At 45.3% G+C, this 18,963-nt stretch overlaps 1 protein-coding gene across 1 annotated transcript in view; it reads right to left on the bottom strand.

The window, feature by feature from the left end:
- Window positions 1–18,963, bottom strand: part of LOC131588455 (zinc finger protein 729-like) — a gene marked incomplete at its 5' end in the record, with an annotated part of 206,536 nt that overhangs the window by 9,852 nt on the left and 177,721 nt on the right. Inside the window, 1 exon segment of the mRNA XM_058857328.1 lies at window positions 14,777–15,342. Within this exon segment, the coding sequence (XP_058713311.1) occupies window positions 14,777–15,342 (566 nt within the window).

The following is an 18,963-nucleotide window of genomic DNA, read 5'->3' as shown; positions in this document are numbered from 1 at the left end:
AGACCCCCAAAAGAAGACTGAAGACCCCCTAACAACAAGTGAAGCATGTGCTGTGAAGAAAGGTGACGTAAAGTCAGCAAAATCAGAAATAGGAGGAAACTTATGGGAAACATGAATGAATATTTATAAGCATACAGTATATAAGTTTAGCTTGAAGTGCTTTATTTTGTACGTGAGGTGAGGTGAGAAGCACCCCCTGTACCCCGGTCGGTTTTGCTTATGCCTTAACCATCTGTAACCACTGCCCAATTGTATGCACATTGTAAGAGACAGGTTCGGGAATCAAGAGACGACCCAATGTGAGTTAGTTGCTTGTTCCAAATTTATTACAATCTTAGCTACATTTTTATAGTATTTTGAAAAGCTAACATGTGATCTGTATTTTACTATGATTGGATAATTGCTATTTTTCACGCATTAATTTCTACATTTCTATTGGACCAGCTCATAACACCCAAGCTCTATAAGATACTTTTTAGTAAAACTTATTAAGATACATTTAGCAGATTTCTCATCCTAAATTCTTATTCTTCATTGTCTTATTAACACTTAGTCTTCTTCATTTCTTTGATACAGTATTTTGCCAAGGATTTATGCTAGCTCAAAGTCAGGGTTGTGCAGGCCTTCCAAGGAGCTATGGCCTCGAGAAGCGAGCCATTCTTCAACAATTCCCCCGTTTTCCATCTGCACAACCATGACTTTGGTTACCTTAACAAACAAACACTTGATTTTGTTGGATATTGCAAAGGATATTGCAATATCCAACAAAATTGCAAAGGATATTGCACAACTAACACATAACAATCCAATGATCATAACACAGATAATTAATAATCCTGTTTTACATAAACTCTTAACCCATCCTGTCAGTCCAAGCCAATCAGCCAGTTCATCAATCCCAAAGAATCCCACATCTTCTTTCATCTTCTGTGTATGTTGCATGAGTTCTTGAATTTCCTTGTGGATGGATTCTGAATGATCTTGTAAATCCATACAACACATACCATCAAAGTCTTCACATCCATGACCATGTGCTAACAACAAAAAATCAATGCCTGCTCGATTTTGCAGTACTGCATGCTGAACTTGTGACATATCAATTGCTAATTCAGAAAGTACTCTGCTAGTACCGTTTGCTTGTTTTACAACCCAACAACTAAGTTTCTTTAAATTGCGATGAGCTCTAGCAGCAGCAGCACCTGGCAAAAAGGTAGAAGCAAAAACCACTTGCCATCTGTTCCATAAATCCAAATTATCATCACAGTCAGAACTCAAAATTTGACAACGATCTCTTTTCCATCTGACACGATGTGTGCTATTAGGATGGTGGTGTGGAAGCGCCACGCTGAGTTGTCCAATTGTGCAAAGACCTCCAACAGGTTGTGATGGGATACCTGCCCATGCTCTGTTACCACAAATTAGAAAATAACCTGTTGGTAGTCTATGAGGGGATTGAGTCCCAAATACAGGGTTTGATGCATTCCTCACCATTTTAGCACACCACTGCAAAAAATTGCCAGTTGGACTTGTCAATGTGATGATATTGGATTGTTCACATCTTTGTTCAGACAATTTTTGCACACAATTTTTTTGCTAGCATTTAGATAAATACAATAAGCAGCATCTAATGAATCTGCTAGATCAATTTCTTGTGGCTCAGGGCCTTCTGGAAGATGATCATTCCAAACATCATAATTCTCCATACATTGTGAAAAATTCTTATATCCATTCCCTAGACACCTTGTCTTAAAAATGTCCTGAGTCTCTTTCATTGCCTTGTCTAACAAAGTCCACCTCGATTCATTGACTGGAACACCAATCAGACAAATAATGAAAGGAGACTGAGGTGTCGACAGACTAGCACAGAAGGTCGTAGTATTTAAACTACGAGCAAGTGAAACCCATACATTTTCCCATGGATCTATGGTCTCTCTAGTTAACATGCCTGTTATTGAAGGTAAAATTATGAGAATGAAAATGCCAGTTGCCATTTTGTGCTCTTTCCCACTGTCTATGTGAAATAGTACAGTTTTTGCACTGTGCTGCAATTATATTTGTTTTCTGAGCAAGTTTTGTAAATGTTGCTATTTTCTGAATTCTAAATATTAGATTGGCTCTTTCTAATGCACCCACATTTTCCCATAATGATATGGCTTCTGCCTGTGTTAAAGAACAATGTAAGTATTTTGTCAATGCAGCAAGTGGAGTTAAATGGTGAATTTCTCTGTAACACCTAAGACAACCTCTGTGAGGTTTTGATCTCTGATATTCCCACAAATCTCTTTTACAACCTTCACACACAATTCTTATTCACAATTTTTCTGTGGTTTTACAATACCAGCACCTTATACCTTCTAATTTTTCTTTAACCCATTGTAGATAAACAGAAAAATAAACGCTTTCTATATAGGGAGTTCTATAATCAACTTGTACACCTAATAGATAATTGACTTCTCTCACTAATGGCTCAAGGGCAAGTTGCCACTGTTTACTTTCTCGCCACCATCTACTTCCTTGCAGTCTGGCTGTGATATCCCACTGTTGATGTGGTTGATCGTGGCTCGTGTCCATTTACTCGGCACCCATAACAGTCCTGTAGGGGTATCAACACACACGTAGCCTCGGCCATTAAATAGGACTTTAGCTGGTCCTATCCAATGTCCTGTTTTAGGCTCTCTGTAAGGAACAAATACTTCATTAGTTACAACACTTGATTTTACACATTCATTGTGTATGACAGCTGGAGGGTCTTGACAATCTGCAAAAACACACAAATGGTTAATTACAAAAAGAACTTCATCTAATTTTTCTTTTGGGTCAGAGATATCTTTGAATTTGTTAAGATATTTCTTTAAGGTTCTGTTAGTTCGTTCCACTATTGCTTGTCCTGTAGGAGAGTTTGGAATCCCTTCAATATGCTCAACTCCCCATTGTTGCATGAATTTTCTAATATTGTCACTGGCATATGCAGGGCCATTATCAGTCTTAATTCACTCTGGGACCCCCATAATAGCAAAACATTGGGTTAAATATTTCTTTACATGCAAACTCTTTTCTCCTGTCTGGGCTGTAGCCCATACAAATTTTGAATAGGTATCTACAGTAACATGTACATATTTTAATCTGCCAAATTCAGAAACATGGGTAACATCCATCTGCCATATCTCTAGGGCTTTTAACCCTCTAGGGTTAACTCCTATCCCTAACCCAGGACCATGATGACTACATTGTGGACATGCTTGTACAATTCCTTGTGCTTCTGAAATTGATAATGAGAACTGTCTTTGTAGGCCCTTTGCATTTTGATGAAACTTCATGAGCCATATGAGCAAACTCAAGCTGATTGAGAGGAACTCTCCTCTGCACCCAACTAACTAATTGATCTGCAATATGATTGCCAAGACCAAGGCCTTCTTGAAATTTATGACTTCTAATATGTATTAGACAATATGGTGCTGATCTTAATCATGTAGCTTGTTGTATTTGTTGAAACAACTGCATTAACCGTTTATTTTGAGTTTCCTTAATAAAAGCATCCTCAATCCTTTTCAAAATACCTGCAACATACAATGAATCTGTAACCACATGAAGGGGACATTTTATCCACCGACACATAGCCCAACAAACTGCTGCTAGTTCAAGCATCTGTAATGAGTCTCCCTGCTCAGCGTGCAAACTATGGTAAGTCCAAGATCCCTGTTGCTGCCAGACAATTGCTGCTCTTCTGCTTGTTTTACCAGCATCTGTAAAAACTGTATGTCCCTCTTTTAAAGGAATGAATGAATGTTTAGGCAATTGAATCCAATTATGATCTTTCAATATTTGAATAACTTTACTTTTTGGAATTTCATTAGTTACTTGCCCATTGTATGCCAATAATGCAAGCTGAAGAGGATAAGAGTGACGCATTGTCCGTTCAAGATCAGCAGCAGTCATTGGGATATGAATACTCACTGGTCCATTTCCTGAAAAAGCAATTGTATGATCACAACCTTTTTTAATTGTCTCTTCCACTTGTTCCATCCGGGTCTGTAAGCTACGCTTAGGTTGCATTGATACAAAGACCCACTCAATTATGTAAACCAGATACTCTCCCCTGTTTTTCTTTTGCCATTGAGCAATGATGGCACACACTGAAGAAGGCTGTGAAATAACAAGCAAACGAAGAGGTAAATTTATTACACGCTGTGATGGCCATCTGGTAACAAGTAAAGAAGCAAGATATTAAATACATTGTTGCTGTGTTTCTGTGAGAACAATTGGAGCAGCAGGGTTAGTTCTGTTGGAGTCTGAAATACAGACTGTGTGCCCTTGTTTTTAATTTTTAGTTCTGAGATTCAAGAGAACACTGAATTTCATATAATATGAAATTCATGAGCATGTTTTCATAGTAATACATGAAAATAAATGCTGAAGTTAGATAAGAAAGGTAGGTGTGTAGATTAGAAAGTTTTTTAAATCACTGGGTGAAAAAGTAGTTTAGAGAACAAGAGACAAGATGGAGGATTTAGGGTGTTGTCCCTTGTCCTTCTTCTTTCTTCTTCATGTTCTTTTCCTAGAGGTTTTTGGGTAGTAGTTAGTAATTGGATAGAAAATGCCGCAGTGCATCACAGAGGTGATGGGTCATTGGGTCATTAAGAAAAATAATACACGTGTCTATTGTTAATTGGATAAAAATAGGTATAAAGATAAAAGAGCTGCGTAGCTCGAGGCCATTTTGTGTATCAGACATGAAGTGTGCCACAAGGCCTTGTTTGTACCATCAGAAGAAAGAAATGTACCAAATTGCAAAGATTAACCTTGTAACCAGCCTGAAGAGACCTGTTAAATTTTGTAAGGATCCTACAATAAACACGAGAAACAAGATTCTAACGAGCTCGAGAGTTTACTTCAAATAATGAGAATTGAGATAAGTGGAACTCCCCACGAGGGAGGATCCCGGGAGAATTCAGCCCAGAGGAGGCTGGGGAATTAGAGAAGAACTGTATTCACAGTGAATTCAGCCCAGAGAAGGCTGGGAGACTAAAGAAAAGATATATCCACAGAGAACAGAGCCCAAAGGAGGCAAGGAAAAGAGAGACAGAGGTAACAAGTGGTGCCCCGTGTGAGGACAAACTCACAGAAGCTTCAATCAACACCTGCAGGATCACAGCAACCAGTTCCTGAAAGAAATCCATCTGGAGAAAAACATCTGCTATCACATTCCGAATTTCCAAGGGCCCTGGACTCGGAACATTGGATTCTGCTGGTCGGTAATCTGAAGATAGCCAGGTCTGGTAAGCTGTATACAGTCTAGATAATGGGGTTGAATATTTATAAAGAGAGATTGTTTAAACCCAGGATATGGGGGAAATATAAATATGATGTTTAAAGAGTTAATAGCCCCGGGAATATGGGGAGATGAACTGCCCTTTCTGAGAGCGCGGGAAACCCAGATAATTCCCCAGCGGCGTGGTGTCCCTGTCCCTGTCCCTTCAGAGAGCGTGGGGGGACGAGGGAGGAATGCGAGGGAAAACTGAACACCGGGAAGCTTGTGTTACTTCAGAAAGCAGAGTGAGCAGTTTGTTATATTGTTAGAGGTTAAAAAAATTGCATGGAGAGATATGATGGTTTATATAGAGTCTTTTTGGAATTATTACAGTTAGAAGAAATCGCGGGGGGGGATGGAAAAAAAAAAAAGTTAGAAAAGTTCCACGCTGTTTCTGAAACCACGCCTTTAGAACAGCCCCCTACCCTGCACCCTCCATGCACGTCAGAGGAGCCAGAGCGAGGGAAGGAGTTTACCCCGCCCTCTGACGAATTTAATAATCCAGAGATGTTAGAAAAGGCTGGTAAAGGTGTGTCCGCCCAAGAGGGGACACGGAGGGGGGTATTTGCTCAGCAGGCAACCCCGAAAATACCCGCCCATCAGGCGGAGTTAGAAGCTGCCCAAAGAGGAGAGGCTTCAAAGAGCGGCGGGAAACGGCGGGATGGCCGCGCCGCGGAGTGACCCCGAGCAAAGGGGGGAAAGATTAGAGAAGAAAAAATATATTAGAATGCTGACATAGACAGACAGCGAAAGAAAAGGGGCTGGCCAAAGTTATAAAGGCACACCCCGCAGGGAAAGCACTACCGTGACCCATGACGGGGAGGACCCGGCACTCCGGAGGGGAGATTGGCGGGGTCCCTGTCGAGCCGCGCATGCGCGTTCCGGCACTGAAGCCGAGCCTGTGGAGCTCGGGAAATCAGCCCGGCTGGCTCAGCCGGCAGAGCCTGAGACTCTTGATCTCAGGGTCCTGGATCCGTTTTCTGGGACAAACAGCAGTCACCCAAAAAGGGATTTATCTCCTGAAAAGGAGTTTCTCCCTAAATATAAGTTTTTAGAGGTTTTTTTTTCTCAGATTCAAAAGCAGCCCGGCGCGGACGGGCTTGATAGCACACAGCAGCCAGAAACGCTGTCGCCATGGCAACCACCGGTAAAACAACTCAAGCAACTTCGATGAAGCTACAGAAAGCAACAAAACAAAAGAGAAAGAACAGAAAGCTGGACATCCCAGAGAAGGACAAAAAAGAGAGTGTTTTGATTGGACAATTAAAAAATTTGAAACTTTGCAAATTGTATTGTTGATAAATCAGCAAATTGTTGTAATAATGATTAACATTTAAAAAGAAGTCTTTATTGAATAAAGTGCCTTCAAAAATAGATCAAAAAGTTTATAGATATTTTATAGTAAAATATATATAGATGTTGTATTTCTAATAATATCTGCTGGTTTTGTTTTTACAAAATAGCATAGAAAATGATATTTATACATCCCAAGAAATTTAAAAGATTTTTATTCTGTTTCAGTATTTCTAATATATGAAGGTTTTGAAAATGTTATCTTCTCTATGCATCTACTGATAATGTAATACTGTATCATATGGAGTGATCATCAAGCATTATTACTGTAGTTACAGTCAGTTTCTGCAAGAAGCAGTTCTTTAAAATTGAGTTGAAAGATCATATGATTAACCCTACAGAAAAAGGATTGAATGACAAGTTTCTTTCATTTTTAACCTTTCCTTTCATTTGAGTAACTGTATTGTGGAGTTAGTTCAATACAGTTTTCAGTAATTTCAAAATTATGTTAACCATATATTACCCATTTGCTTGGTATTTTTTTATAATTAAGCAATTTCAATGTGAGTTCTTTTGTTACAAAAAACATGTATAACAGCATATATATCAATTTGAATTTTAAATTTTAGTTAAAAAGTTAGACTTAATGTTTCTGAAAAGTACTACAAAAACTGAATAGCAGATTACCAAATCTGTAGTATTGTATTTTTTTTTCTAGTGAAACTGCATTCTAAAAATCCTAACAAATGTAAGCATATACCAAGCAAATTCTTGTTATGAATTGGTATTTTTAATAGCATCTACAATTATTATGAATTATTTTCAAAACCAGATAACATAGAATAGTAATAAATTTGTTACATCCCTATAATCTCTATAGTGAACCAATATTCCTATTATATTGTGTTCAAAGAAGTGTATACCAAACTTTTAGTTGCTTTTTTTTTTTATAATAATAGAGTAAGATTAAGTCATATTTTCATCTAATACAGATTAAGTGTTAATAGAATTAATCAAAGTTAAATTTCACTATGTTTAAGTTTGAGTGTTTTTAACTTAAGTTATAACTTTGGTATTTTTTGATTTTAAGTTTTGTTACTTCCTCCTATCATAATTAATTTCTAACAGGTTTAAAATTAAATTGCTTTATGTTTTATTGAAGATATTTGTTTAAATTGCAAAGTATAGTTATTTTCCTAAAGAGATGAAGATGAACACCTGCTTGTGGACAGAATTGAATGCAGTCAGTGACACCTTTGACTTCATTGAGAGTTCTATTGTTTGTTGTTATATTATTATTGTTATATTGTTATATTGTTGATATATTATTATTGCTATTGTTATAGCTTTCTTATTTTTCAGTGTTTTCAGAATTTTAAGAAGATGTACCATTGCTAAAGGTCAGCTGCCATGAGAGAAGCTTCAGATTAAACCAACTGCTGCATGGTTTAATTGGTCTGGTACCTAAGGCTTCTGGTCATTTGCTTTATACAAATGCTTTTTAAAAGTTTGCTGTGTTTTAACCATCTTATAGCTGCTATTTTTAAACCCCTTGCTTTGAAAATGAGTTAGGAGACATCTTTCCAGATGAAGCCTAAGGCTCTGGCCAAGCCTTGACTTTACCTGGATGGAGAATTTACCAATAAACCCAGAAGTTTTCTGCATCGAAACAATATTCAGGTCAATTTGACTTGGCAATTAGTGAATTAATATAGCAGCTGGATTTTACATTGAGCTTGGAAAATTGTTATCCGGACATGATTTTCCAATCTTCCATTGATTTATCAGCTGTAGCAGACTCTGGGATGAGAGTATATATTTAGTACATTTAGCCATTCATATTACAGATTATTTAAATAAGTTTAATATCGCATAATATTAATTATGCATCTTCTTAATAAGTTCTTGATTTCTGTAAAAGTGTTATTTCCTATGTGTATACATGTGCAAGTGTTTTAATTTGATAGTTTTTCATTGTCATAACAAAAAACTAAATACCTTAATTATATAAAAAAAAAAGGGGGGGACCAAGGCTATGCCTCGGAAGTATAAAAACCTAATATATCTTAAATTTTTGAAAAAAGCATAAAGATCTTATATGTATTGCAAACAATTCTTGAACAGTCCTTTTTAAACAAGTCTTTTACGAAGCCAGTTCCATCAATTATTAGGTATTGTTCTAATAGTACTCAAGCAAATTTGAAAGAGATCTCTTAAGTTCTGGTCAAAAGTTCAGAAGCAAAAAGATTAAAAAATCTATTTCAATTAATAATTTGGAAGAAAGTGTGTGTTTGTGTATTCACAAGTTCAAAACAAAAATAACTTCCTAGCAAAGAACATGAAAACTCATCAGCTGCAGAGACAAGCAGACAGCCCAGAGAGCAGAAGAGCGAGTACGCTGATGTGAACTGTATCAAGATCACAGTTGACAGCAGAACAGCTTGGATCCAACATGCAAGAACAGTGAACTTTGGGTTTCATGTGAAACAGTGGGAAAGTCAATATTTTAAAGCCTCATTTGTTAAAGCATGGTGTGAACTGTGTCAAGATTCAGAATCTTGCACGAAAGATAAAGTCCTTGAATATGAAGGTGAATCAAGTATCACCCTTGAGCTGTATCATTTTGTTGATCACTTTGTGATGCAATTTCACCTGCATCGCTTCTTTTAGTTAACTCAAAAGAAAGTATACCTTATCTCAGAAAATAGATTTTTGTATAACATCCAATTTTTCTGTGTTAAAACAGAATGAAGATGAGATAATGAATGTTATTCCAAATCATACTCTATACAAAGAAGCAACATCTTAGTGTAATCTTATATCAATCTTAGTTACACCTGATTGTGAAGAGTTTGACTTTTGAAATTTTAGATAGAGATTTATAACAACTCAGCTTTCAATTCAAGTAGCTTCAGCAGAAACTTTAGAGCAATTAGACAAATTAAGCTACTGGTCAAGTAAGCAACCTAGATCTATTCCTCTAGTTTTGAGTAGTTAGTTAACTAATGTTCAAAACTGGAGGCAGAGCGCTCTGTGGAACAGAGCAGCAGTTCTGTTGTTAGTGCATAAAGCATGAGTGAAGGAAAAATAACCCTTCTTGAAAAGAAATCAAAGAAAAGCTTTGAGTTGATTTTTTTTTTTTTTTTTTTTTTAAAGAGAGGGGCAGATGTTGGAGTCTGAAATACAGACTGTGTGCCCTTGTTTTTAATATTTAGTTCTGAGATTCAAGAAAACACTGAATTTCATATAATATGAAATTCATGAGCATGTTTTCATAGTGATACATGAAAACAAATGCTAAAGTTAGACAAGAAAGGTAGGTGTGTAGATTAGAAAGTTTCTTAAATCACTGGGTGAAAAAGTAGTTTAAAGAACAGGAGACAAGATGGAGGATTTAGTGTATTGTCCCTTGTCCTTCTTCTTTCTTCTTCATGTCCTTCTCCTAGAGGTTTTTGGGTAATAGTTAGTGATTGGATAGAAAATGCCGCAGTACAGCACACAGGTGATGGGTCATTGGGTCATTAAGAAAAATAATATACGTGTCTATTGTTAATTGGATAAAAATAGGTATAAAGATTAAAGAACTACGTAGTTCAGGGCCATTTTGTGTATCAGACATGAAGTGTGCCACAAGGCCTTGTTTGTACCATCAGAAGAAAGAAATGTACCAAATTGCAAAGATTAACCTTATAACCAGCCTAGAGAGACCTGTTAAATTTTGTAAGGATCCTACAATAAACACGAGAAACAAGATTCTAACGAGCTCGAGAATTTACTTCAAATAATGAGAATTGAGATAAGTGGAACTCCCCACGAGGGAGGACCCCGGGAGAATTCAGCCCAGAGGAGGCTGGGGAATTAAAGAAGAACTGTATTTACAGAGAATTCAGCCCAGAGGAGGCTGGGAGACTATAGAAAGCTGTATCTACAGAAAATTCAGCCCACAGAAGGCTGAGAGACTAAAGAAAAGATATATCCACAGAGAACAGAGCCCAAAGGAGGCAAAGTAAAGAGAGACAGAAGTAACAATCCCACACCCACCCCAAGACTCCATCCCCATCCTACTGGTGCTGACGGGATTAAAGGAGATAAAGAGGAGATTAAAAAGACAGAGAGGAGAGAAAAAGAGAAGTTTAAATGGAATTTAAATATGAAAGAAATGCATATGTTAGTGACTGCTGAGAGTTCAAAGGGAGCTGAAGGGTTTTCGAAGGGACAGGAGCCCGTGAAGGGCTCAGGAGCTGCTGCTGCCGGGAGGGAGGAAATGCACCAATGGCTCCCAGCAGAGTCTGTGCTTTGAGGCTCTTTCCCAAACAGCTGCAGGAGGGAAAGCAGCTGAGTTTGGAGGAAGAGTTTTCTGCTGAGGTTTCCTGTTTGGAGCTGTCACAAGCTTGAGCTGCTCAAGGGAAAGGCGGCTCTGCTTCCAGCAGGGCCCAACTGCACGGGAGCACAACTTGGTTCCCTGGCCCTGAGCCAACGGGCAGCAGCAGCTTCTGTTCCCTCCTGGCTCTTGTGTCATTTCCAGCAGCACAAGACACACCAAGAAAAGCTCCTCCAGAACATGCCATGATCAACACAACCTGATTTCATTGCATGAAGGAGCTCTGACAGTCCCACGGGCTCAGGTTTGTTTGTCAGTGAACAGAGCAGGGAAAAGCACAGACACATTCCCTGCACAGGGAATTCACAGGAGGAAAGTGCAGCGCTGGAGGATGTGCTTGGATACAACGTTCCCACGGCAGTTTTGGGGATAAAATCGTCAGGAGAGAGAAAAGAAAAAGTCCTACCAAGGGTGGGCTGGGGAGGGCTGGTGCTTCCCGGGAGGCTCCCGAAGCTCAAGAGGACAAAGCCCAGACCTTGTCCAAGCTCCGAGCTGGGTCTGAGCCAGAAACCAGGGGGTGGCAGAGCCATTGCTGCTGAAGGGCTTCAGATTGCCAAAGCTAAAGTGTCCAGTATCAAGGAACAACTTGAGGTTACGGAATTCTCAGTGCCCACGTTCCATCCCCTCATTTCAAGGTGAAAGCAGAGCTCCAATTGTGACTCTGCTTTTTAATAATGAATGTCAAACTTCAACAAAATTCCCTTAGAAAGACCCCATGAAGGTTCACACTGTGAGAGCTCACTCAAGGCAGCCCCAACTCCTACCCTGGTTCAGTCCCTGTCAAGCCCACTGTGCTTTCCAGCTGCTTTGCTCCAGCTCCCCCCAAATCACCATGAATTCCACTCAACTGAACCAAATCCAAGTCCTCGTGGGTCAGGACAAGGGCAGGGAGAGGTCACTCAGGGATCACTATCAGGGGCACAACAGCCCGACATGGGGAAATGAACTGAACTTAGGACTGAGCAAATCAGACCAGGAGAATGAGGATTGAAATCAATCTTGAGAAACACCTCCTCCTGCTCCTGAACTTTTCTGTCTGGGCCGCTGCTCGCGGGGCACAGAGAGGGACCCGGCCCTGTCCCTCCAAACCTCCCTGGGAATCACCCCAGAGCCCTCAGCCTTCCTTCTGCCCATCCCCGGGGCCCCTTGTCCCTCCCAATGGCTCCCGTGGCTCTCCCAGTCCATCCCAGCCTCTCCCAGTCCATCCCAGTCACTGCCAATGACCCCGCCTGTCCATCTCGCCCCTCCGTGGATCTGCCGCCCCTCAGCCAATCAGAGCGCGTCTCTCCGATGACTCATCAGTTGCCGGGCAGATCCACAGAGCCGAGAGCCCCGCGCTGGACTCGGCCTCCCAGTGCCGCGCACTTCATTCCCAGTCCCTCCCAGTGCCACCACAGTCCCTCCCAGTGCCACCACAGTCCCGCCCAGTGCCACCACAGTCCCTCCCAGTGCCACCACAGTCCCGCCCAGTGCCACCACAGTCCCTCCCAGTGCCACCACAGTCCCTCCCAGTGCCACCACAGTCCCGCCCAGAGGCCCCAGAGTCCCTCCCACTCCTTTTTAGGCAGTCCCAGTCTATTCCTAGCTTTTTCTCTCTTCACTCCCAGACGTCCACACTCTCTTCCAGTGTCCCAGTATCCACTCTCATCTCTTTCAGTGCCACCCCAGGCCCTCCCAGTCCATTTCCAGTCGCTCACAATGCCACACCACTCCTCACCCATCTCTCCCAGTTCCCCCAGCGTGTCCATCTCGCTGGTGCCCTCGAGCTCCCAGCCCGGCCCCGGCCGCCTGCTCTGCTCCCTGATGGATTTCTCCCCTGCCCACATCCAGCTGAGCTGCTCCCAGGGCCAGCAGCAGCTCTCGGGCCACGTGCTGGCCACTGCCGTGCTCCCCAGCGGGGACTGGAGCCAGCAGCTCCTGGTGCTGCTGGAAACCGCCCCCGGCAATGCGGGCTCAGCTCCAGCTGCCAGGTGGAGCACGTCAGCCTGGAGCACCCCCTGAGCCGGCACTGGGGCACGGCCCGGCCCCCACAGCGCCGGGGGCAGCGGGGGAGGCACTGGGGGGGCCCGGAGGGGGATTGGGGTGTGCTGGGAGGAACTGGGAGGGAGTTTGAGATAGACTGGTTTAAACTGGGAGAGGGGTTTGGGGGTCAAAAATGGCTGAGAAAAGGATTAGAGGATGTTGGGGAGGGTGGGATGGGGTTCTGGGGGTCCTGGTGGACCCTGGGAGGGAGTTTGGGGGTGCTGGGTGTCACTGGGAGGGATTTGAGTGAGCCTGGGGGAGCTGGAAGGAGATTGGGGATTGGAAAGCAGGGATTGGGATGAGGTTGGTTGTGCTGGGAGGAGACTGAGAGGGGACTTGATGAGTCCTGGTGGGGCTGGGAAGGAACTGGGAGAGGGTTTGGGGGTCCTGGGGCAGTGGGGGAAATTGGGAGGGGGCTGTGGGATCCTGAGAGGAACAGGAGGGGCTCTGGTGGGTCCTGGGGAGGCTGGGAAGAGACTGGCAGTGATTTACCAAAACAGTGATTTTGAGCCAGTATCAATATCAATCTGTTAATGGACAAAGAACCTCTCCAACAGTTTAAAGTTACAAAGTGGATGTTTAATCACAGCACTGGGCGAGTGCAGGAGTCACCCCTTAATACACACTGTAAGTCGACAAAAGATTCCAGTGTCTATTTACCTACAAATGTCTTAAATATGCAAAATACTAATGCATATTAATACTAATACATATTCATAATGCTAACACTTCCCAATCCCCCTTTTGGATTAAAATTCATGGTAATGAGATTAGAACGTCGTTATACCTGCGTGGTGGGCTCCCTAATTTGAGGAGGGGGTTATTTTGGCAAGGAGGGGTCATCAAGAGATGAAGGAAAACCGCTCTTCCTCACTCTCACCTTTCTGCCTTTACAATGGTTGACATTACAAGTGACATTTGGTACAACTCACATTTCCTCCCTTGTCACTTTTCAGTGGGTTTCCAGATGTAAGGTCTGTGATCTTCCTGAACCCGTTGATCAGTTTCTCTTTTCTCATTATAAGCACAGCTAAACAAACATACAAGGACAAGTCATTTTTTACCTAAGTCTGAGATTCATTATCTCAAATCCTGCTTCTCACTTAATCATTAACTCAAACTACTTCCAGCAAGGCCTATCACTAGCTAAGATCTGTATTTTTTCTAAAATACCTAATTGTTTAAAATTAGTGACTCCAAAGGAGGTTTCAGAGGGTCCTGGGTGGGCTGGGGAAGACTGGTAGGATCCTTGGAGGGGCTTGGGGTGTCTGTGAAAGGTTTTGGGGGTCCTGACTTCTGTAGACCCCCCAGGGATGCCGTGAAACACTGCCCACAGAAAGAGGCTGATGGGGATTGGAGTTTCCGTGTTGGGCTTTGTCTTCCTGGAACTGGGGCTCGGCTTCTGCCTGAGCAGGAAGGTGAGGGGGGGTCCCAGGGGTCGTATCTTCCCCCCCACAGAGCCTGTGTGCTCCCCCTGGGCCCCCCAAGACCGGTGTCACCCCCTTTTCTCTGCCCACACAGCTCCTGAGGCAAAAGGTTCTCGAGGATTGAAAGTCAACAATTCCCATTGTCATTCTGTATTCTGTTGGATTTTCATTCCCCTGCTTTCATCCAGGTGCCCACAGGGAGCCAGGAAGATGTGGAGCCTCCCAGCCAGGTGTCTTCCCAACACGGATCACCAGGACCACGGATCACCAGGGCTCTGCCCAACGGGGGTCACTGGGGATCATCCAACGCCGATCCTCCCATGGGGGATGGAGCTGGAGCAGCACACGAAGCTCTTCCCGCACTCGGGGCACTCGCAGGGCTTCCCTTACTGGTGCCTCCGTTGGTGTTTGGTCAAGTTAGAGCTCCTGGAGAAGCTCTTCCCACACTGGGGACACTCGTAGGGCCTCTCCCCACTGTGGATGCGCCGGTGGACGGTGAGGGTGGAGTTGTGCTTGAAGCCCTTCCCGCAGTCGGGGCAGCGGAAGGGCCTCTCCTCTGTGTGAATCCGCTCATGTTTGAGGACATCAGAGCTGGTCTGAAACCTCTTCCCACACTGGGGACACTCGTAGGGCCTCTCCCCAGTGTGGATGAGCTGGTGTTTTCTCAGGTAGGAGCTCCATCCAAAGCTCTTCCCACATTCCAAGCAGGTGTAGGGCCGTTCCCCTGTGTGGATCACCTGGTGTCTCATCAGGTCAGAGATATCTCTGAAACTCTTCCCACATTTCCCACACTCGTAGGGTCGTTCCCCAGTGTGGATCATCTGGTGATTCCTCAGGCTGGAGCTCTGGCTGAAGCTCTTCCCACATTCCCCACACCCGTAGGGCTTTTCCCCAGTCTGGGTCATCTGGTGCTGGATCAGTTGGGAGCTGTACGTGAAACCCTTCTCACATTCCAAGCACTTCTGAGATTTCTCTCTATCATGAGGCTTCTCCCCCAGCTCTGAGCTCCGGCTGGATCTCTGGCCGTGTTCCTGGCACAGGGGGGATCTTTCCTCCTCGCAGCTCCTCAGGCTGGATTTACAGCCCCTTCTCATGCAGGAGCTCCAGAGCTTTTTCTCTGCCTCCCTGCTGACATGTCTTGGGAATAAAACTCCTGCCTGTGGGGAAAAAAACAAGCGAGCACCTGAGGCTGGGGATTCCTCCTTACCCCAGATCACTTCAGGAGGTCACCCCGAATCTAGTGTCTGTAAGAACCTCCAAAACACCAAGATTCAGCCAAAACCTCCTCCAAAACAGAAAGATCCAGCCAACATAAAAAAACAAAGCACCAACATTTAGCCCAATAAAGCTCAGAAACACCAACATTCAGCCCCATGAAAATCATCGATCCCTGTCCCCATTAACTTGCTGCATATTGGGGGGGGGGGGCCTGTACGGTCCCCAGATACAGGGAGAGGTGGAACCTTGTACGACTTCCTCTTTCTGCTCCTCCTCCCCCTCCTGGGTCCCAACTCTTCCTCACACTCCTCTTCCTCCTGCTATTCCTTCTTCTCCTGCACAACCCCATTTTCACCATTTGACCGTTTTGCTCCTAAACCCTGCTTCTCCTTCCCTTCTCCTCCTGCCCCCAGGCCCAGCACCCACTGCCGCCTCCCTCTTCCCCCCCAGTCCCACAGCATCCCACCGCAGGGGCACGGATGGAGCTGGGCCAGCTCGGCCTGGGGCAGCGCTGGGCTCTCGGCCGCTTCCGCCCGCACTCGCTCCCCACTGCAGCCGCTCCCGCCACCACAGCGCGGGGGGGCCCGGCCTTGGCGCTCCCCCCTCCCACCTCCCCAAATTCCCCTCAAGGGGGGCGCCAAGGCCCGGGGGGGAGGGGCGCAGCTGGGCTCCAGCTGGGGAACGCTGGCAGCTGCGGCTCTGCCTGGACACTGATGAGTCATCAGCGCCGCGCGCTCTGATTGGCTCAGCCCTGCCTGAGCCCTGCGCCTGCACCAAGGGGGGACACCCTGCTCCAGGGGGGATGGCCCCAAAACGGGGGAACCCCAGCAAAGGAACAACAACAAAGGCTCTTTACAAACTGATCCCGTCAACCTCATTGCACATAGGGCCAGGGACGTGGACATAAAAAAGTGACAGGAGGAGCCATCAGCTGCACAAAATGTTGTTAATTGATGACACAGACTGCTGCTCAGCCAAGGTCCTGCTAAATTCATCAACTTCCAGAAGAACAACAAAGACTTAACACAGCCATCAATATCGTTAGCTAAACAAAAGTGGGGTGCATATTAAGGGGGTATGTAGGAGGTGCATTGGGGAGTCTGTACCATTACAGTACATCAACCAATGTGGAGAGGGAGATGTGACCAAGAAAATTAGGATGAAAAGAAGGCTGTGTCTGCCAACAATTGGGGAAATCTCATTAGAAATGTCCCATGGCCACTCCCTTTTTTATGAATGAAATTACTTTTACAGGACTCCTCTGTCTTCCTTGTGGACAGAAACCTCTGGGGATGTCAATTTTTCCACACACCTTGGGGCTCCTCCGCAATTCCTTCCACCGTCCGGGCCGGCGGGCACTGAGTGCAGCTGAAGGTGCCTCACCCAGTTTGGGGGATCGGCTCCCTCGGCTGGCGGCGGCACCGGGGATTGATTGGGTACCCGAGAGTGAGCAGGAGACAGACGAGGGACGGATCAGGGGGGCTCTCAAGAGTCGGCAGGGAGAGAGCACTGAAAATCTCAGCAGTGACTCCAGTGGGATCTTCGGGGAGTGAACATGGCAGGGCACCCAGGGAGGGGACAAAAGGGAAAGCCAGAATGGGGTCCCAGCAAAAGGGATGAGGATCCCAAAATATCTCTCAAGGGTCCCTTGGGAGCATGTGGAGGTCGTTTGCACATTCTCCCAGAGGGAATTAAGGACATGGACACCCAGGGGGGCAAGAAGGGAAGTCCAGAAGGGATTTAGAAAAAGAGGGGATGGATGGTGTTGGTGTGCTGGGAAGGGATTGGCTGAAGGGGAGTGTGCAGGAATGTGCTTAAGCCAAGAAGCAACAGGAGGAATCTATGGGGTAAGAAAAATGATGATGGAAAAGAGGAGGAAGAGAAAAATACTGAGGATTGGGATGTGTTTCAGAAGGGTCTTATCCTCAGAATTTGCCAGCTGACTCAGATGCTTTGTATCCCAGTTTTCCAGGACAGGAAAACAAGGAGGTGAGGATTTCAGGGGGTTTCTCTGAGCTGGGAGCGGCAGGAGCGGGCGCAGAGCTGCGACACCGGGAGCACGGGCTGGGGGCCTGTGGGGAGCTGTGGGGCCGGGCCGGGGCTGTGGGGCAGCCGGGGCTCAGCGCCGGGCGCTGCCTGACCCCAGCACCCCCCGGGCAGGGCCGGCAGTGGCCCCCGGCCCCCAGGAGGCTGCGGGACGCCCCGGCCGCTGCCCGGCCCCGTGGAGCTGCCGGCCCTGCCCGCCGGGGGGGCCGCCTTTGGACACTGCGGCAGGACAGGGACCGGCTCTGGGATACGGGCTGGGGAGGGGAGCCTCAGCACAGCCAGCACCAGGAAGGAACAGCTCAGAAATGGGGATTAGACCTGCAAGGATCCAGATCATCTTTTAAGCATTTTGCGCTGGGTCCCTGCAGAAAGGAAGGATTTTGCAGAAAGCTCAGCAGCTGCCACACGATGAGCACCCACAGGCACTGAGGGGGGCTGCAGCAGGGCCACAAGAAGCCCCTGCAGCACTTGCTCACAAAGGCTCAGCAGCTGAATGCAGCAAGGGATGAGCAAAAGGCCAAGCTGAAGGCAAAGGCCATGGCACAGTTCCTACAGCCCCTGAGGGATCAAGCCCAGGGCCCAAGGGGGCCCCAGCACCCAGGGGACACCCTCGGCCACAAGCACCTGGCACAGGCATTGCCCTCCTGGCCAGGGGACAGCCCACCCAAACAGCCCCTGGCAAGGAATCAGCCTTCCAGCTGCAGGGCACAAGGACACTGCAAGCACAGACAGGAGCACCCTCAGCACCAGCAAGTCCAGCCCTTGATGGACACGGATTCTTAGCGCTCTCACAGCTCCCATTCCACCAAGGACCCACCACACTGCAGCCCTTGGGAACATTCAGGGTGGCTCTGGATCCAGAGGAGACCTTTCCTGATGGGCACAGGAGCCTCTCCATCCACTCGGAATCTTACACCTAAGGGGGGAAAATTGTTAAGGAATATTTTAATAATTAAGGCACTATGTGGGAAAGATAAGTGGGTGTGTTTTATTCAGCCACTATTAGGAGATGGGGGGGATGGGTTTGAAATGCAGGAATTTTTATTTGCTCACAATTGTGATTGTAATTTACTAGGAAGGGATTTGATGGCTAAATGGGAAATGCAAATTACTGTTGCAAAAGGTGATACAGAGGCTGGTTCTGTTGTACCTCTGTGTCAAATGTCTGGCAGAGCCACGGCTGAAGTGAACCCACAAGTGTGGGCACCCCAGGGAAATTGGCAAAATTAGATATGGAGCCTCTCCAAATTTCCCTGAAGCAACCAGGA

This window comes from Poecile atricapillus, chromosome 26 (assembly GCF_030490865.1).
Source record: "Poecile atricapillus isolate bPoeAtr1 chromosome 26, bPoeAtr1.hap1, whole genome shotgun sequence".
NCBI lineage: Eukaryota > Metazoa > Chordata > Aves > Passeriformes > Paridae > Poecile > Poecile atricapillus.
Note: the sequence above shows the minus strand (reverse complement) of the source record. Positions and strands in the feature narration are given on the sequence as shown.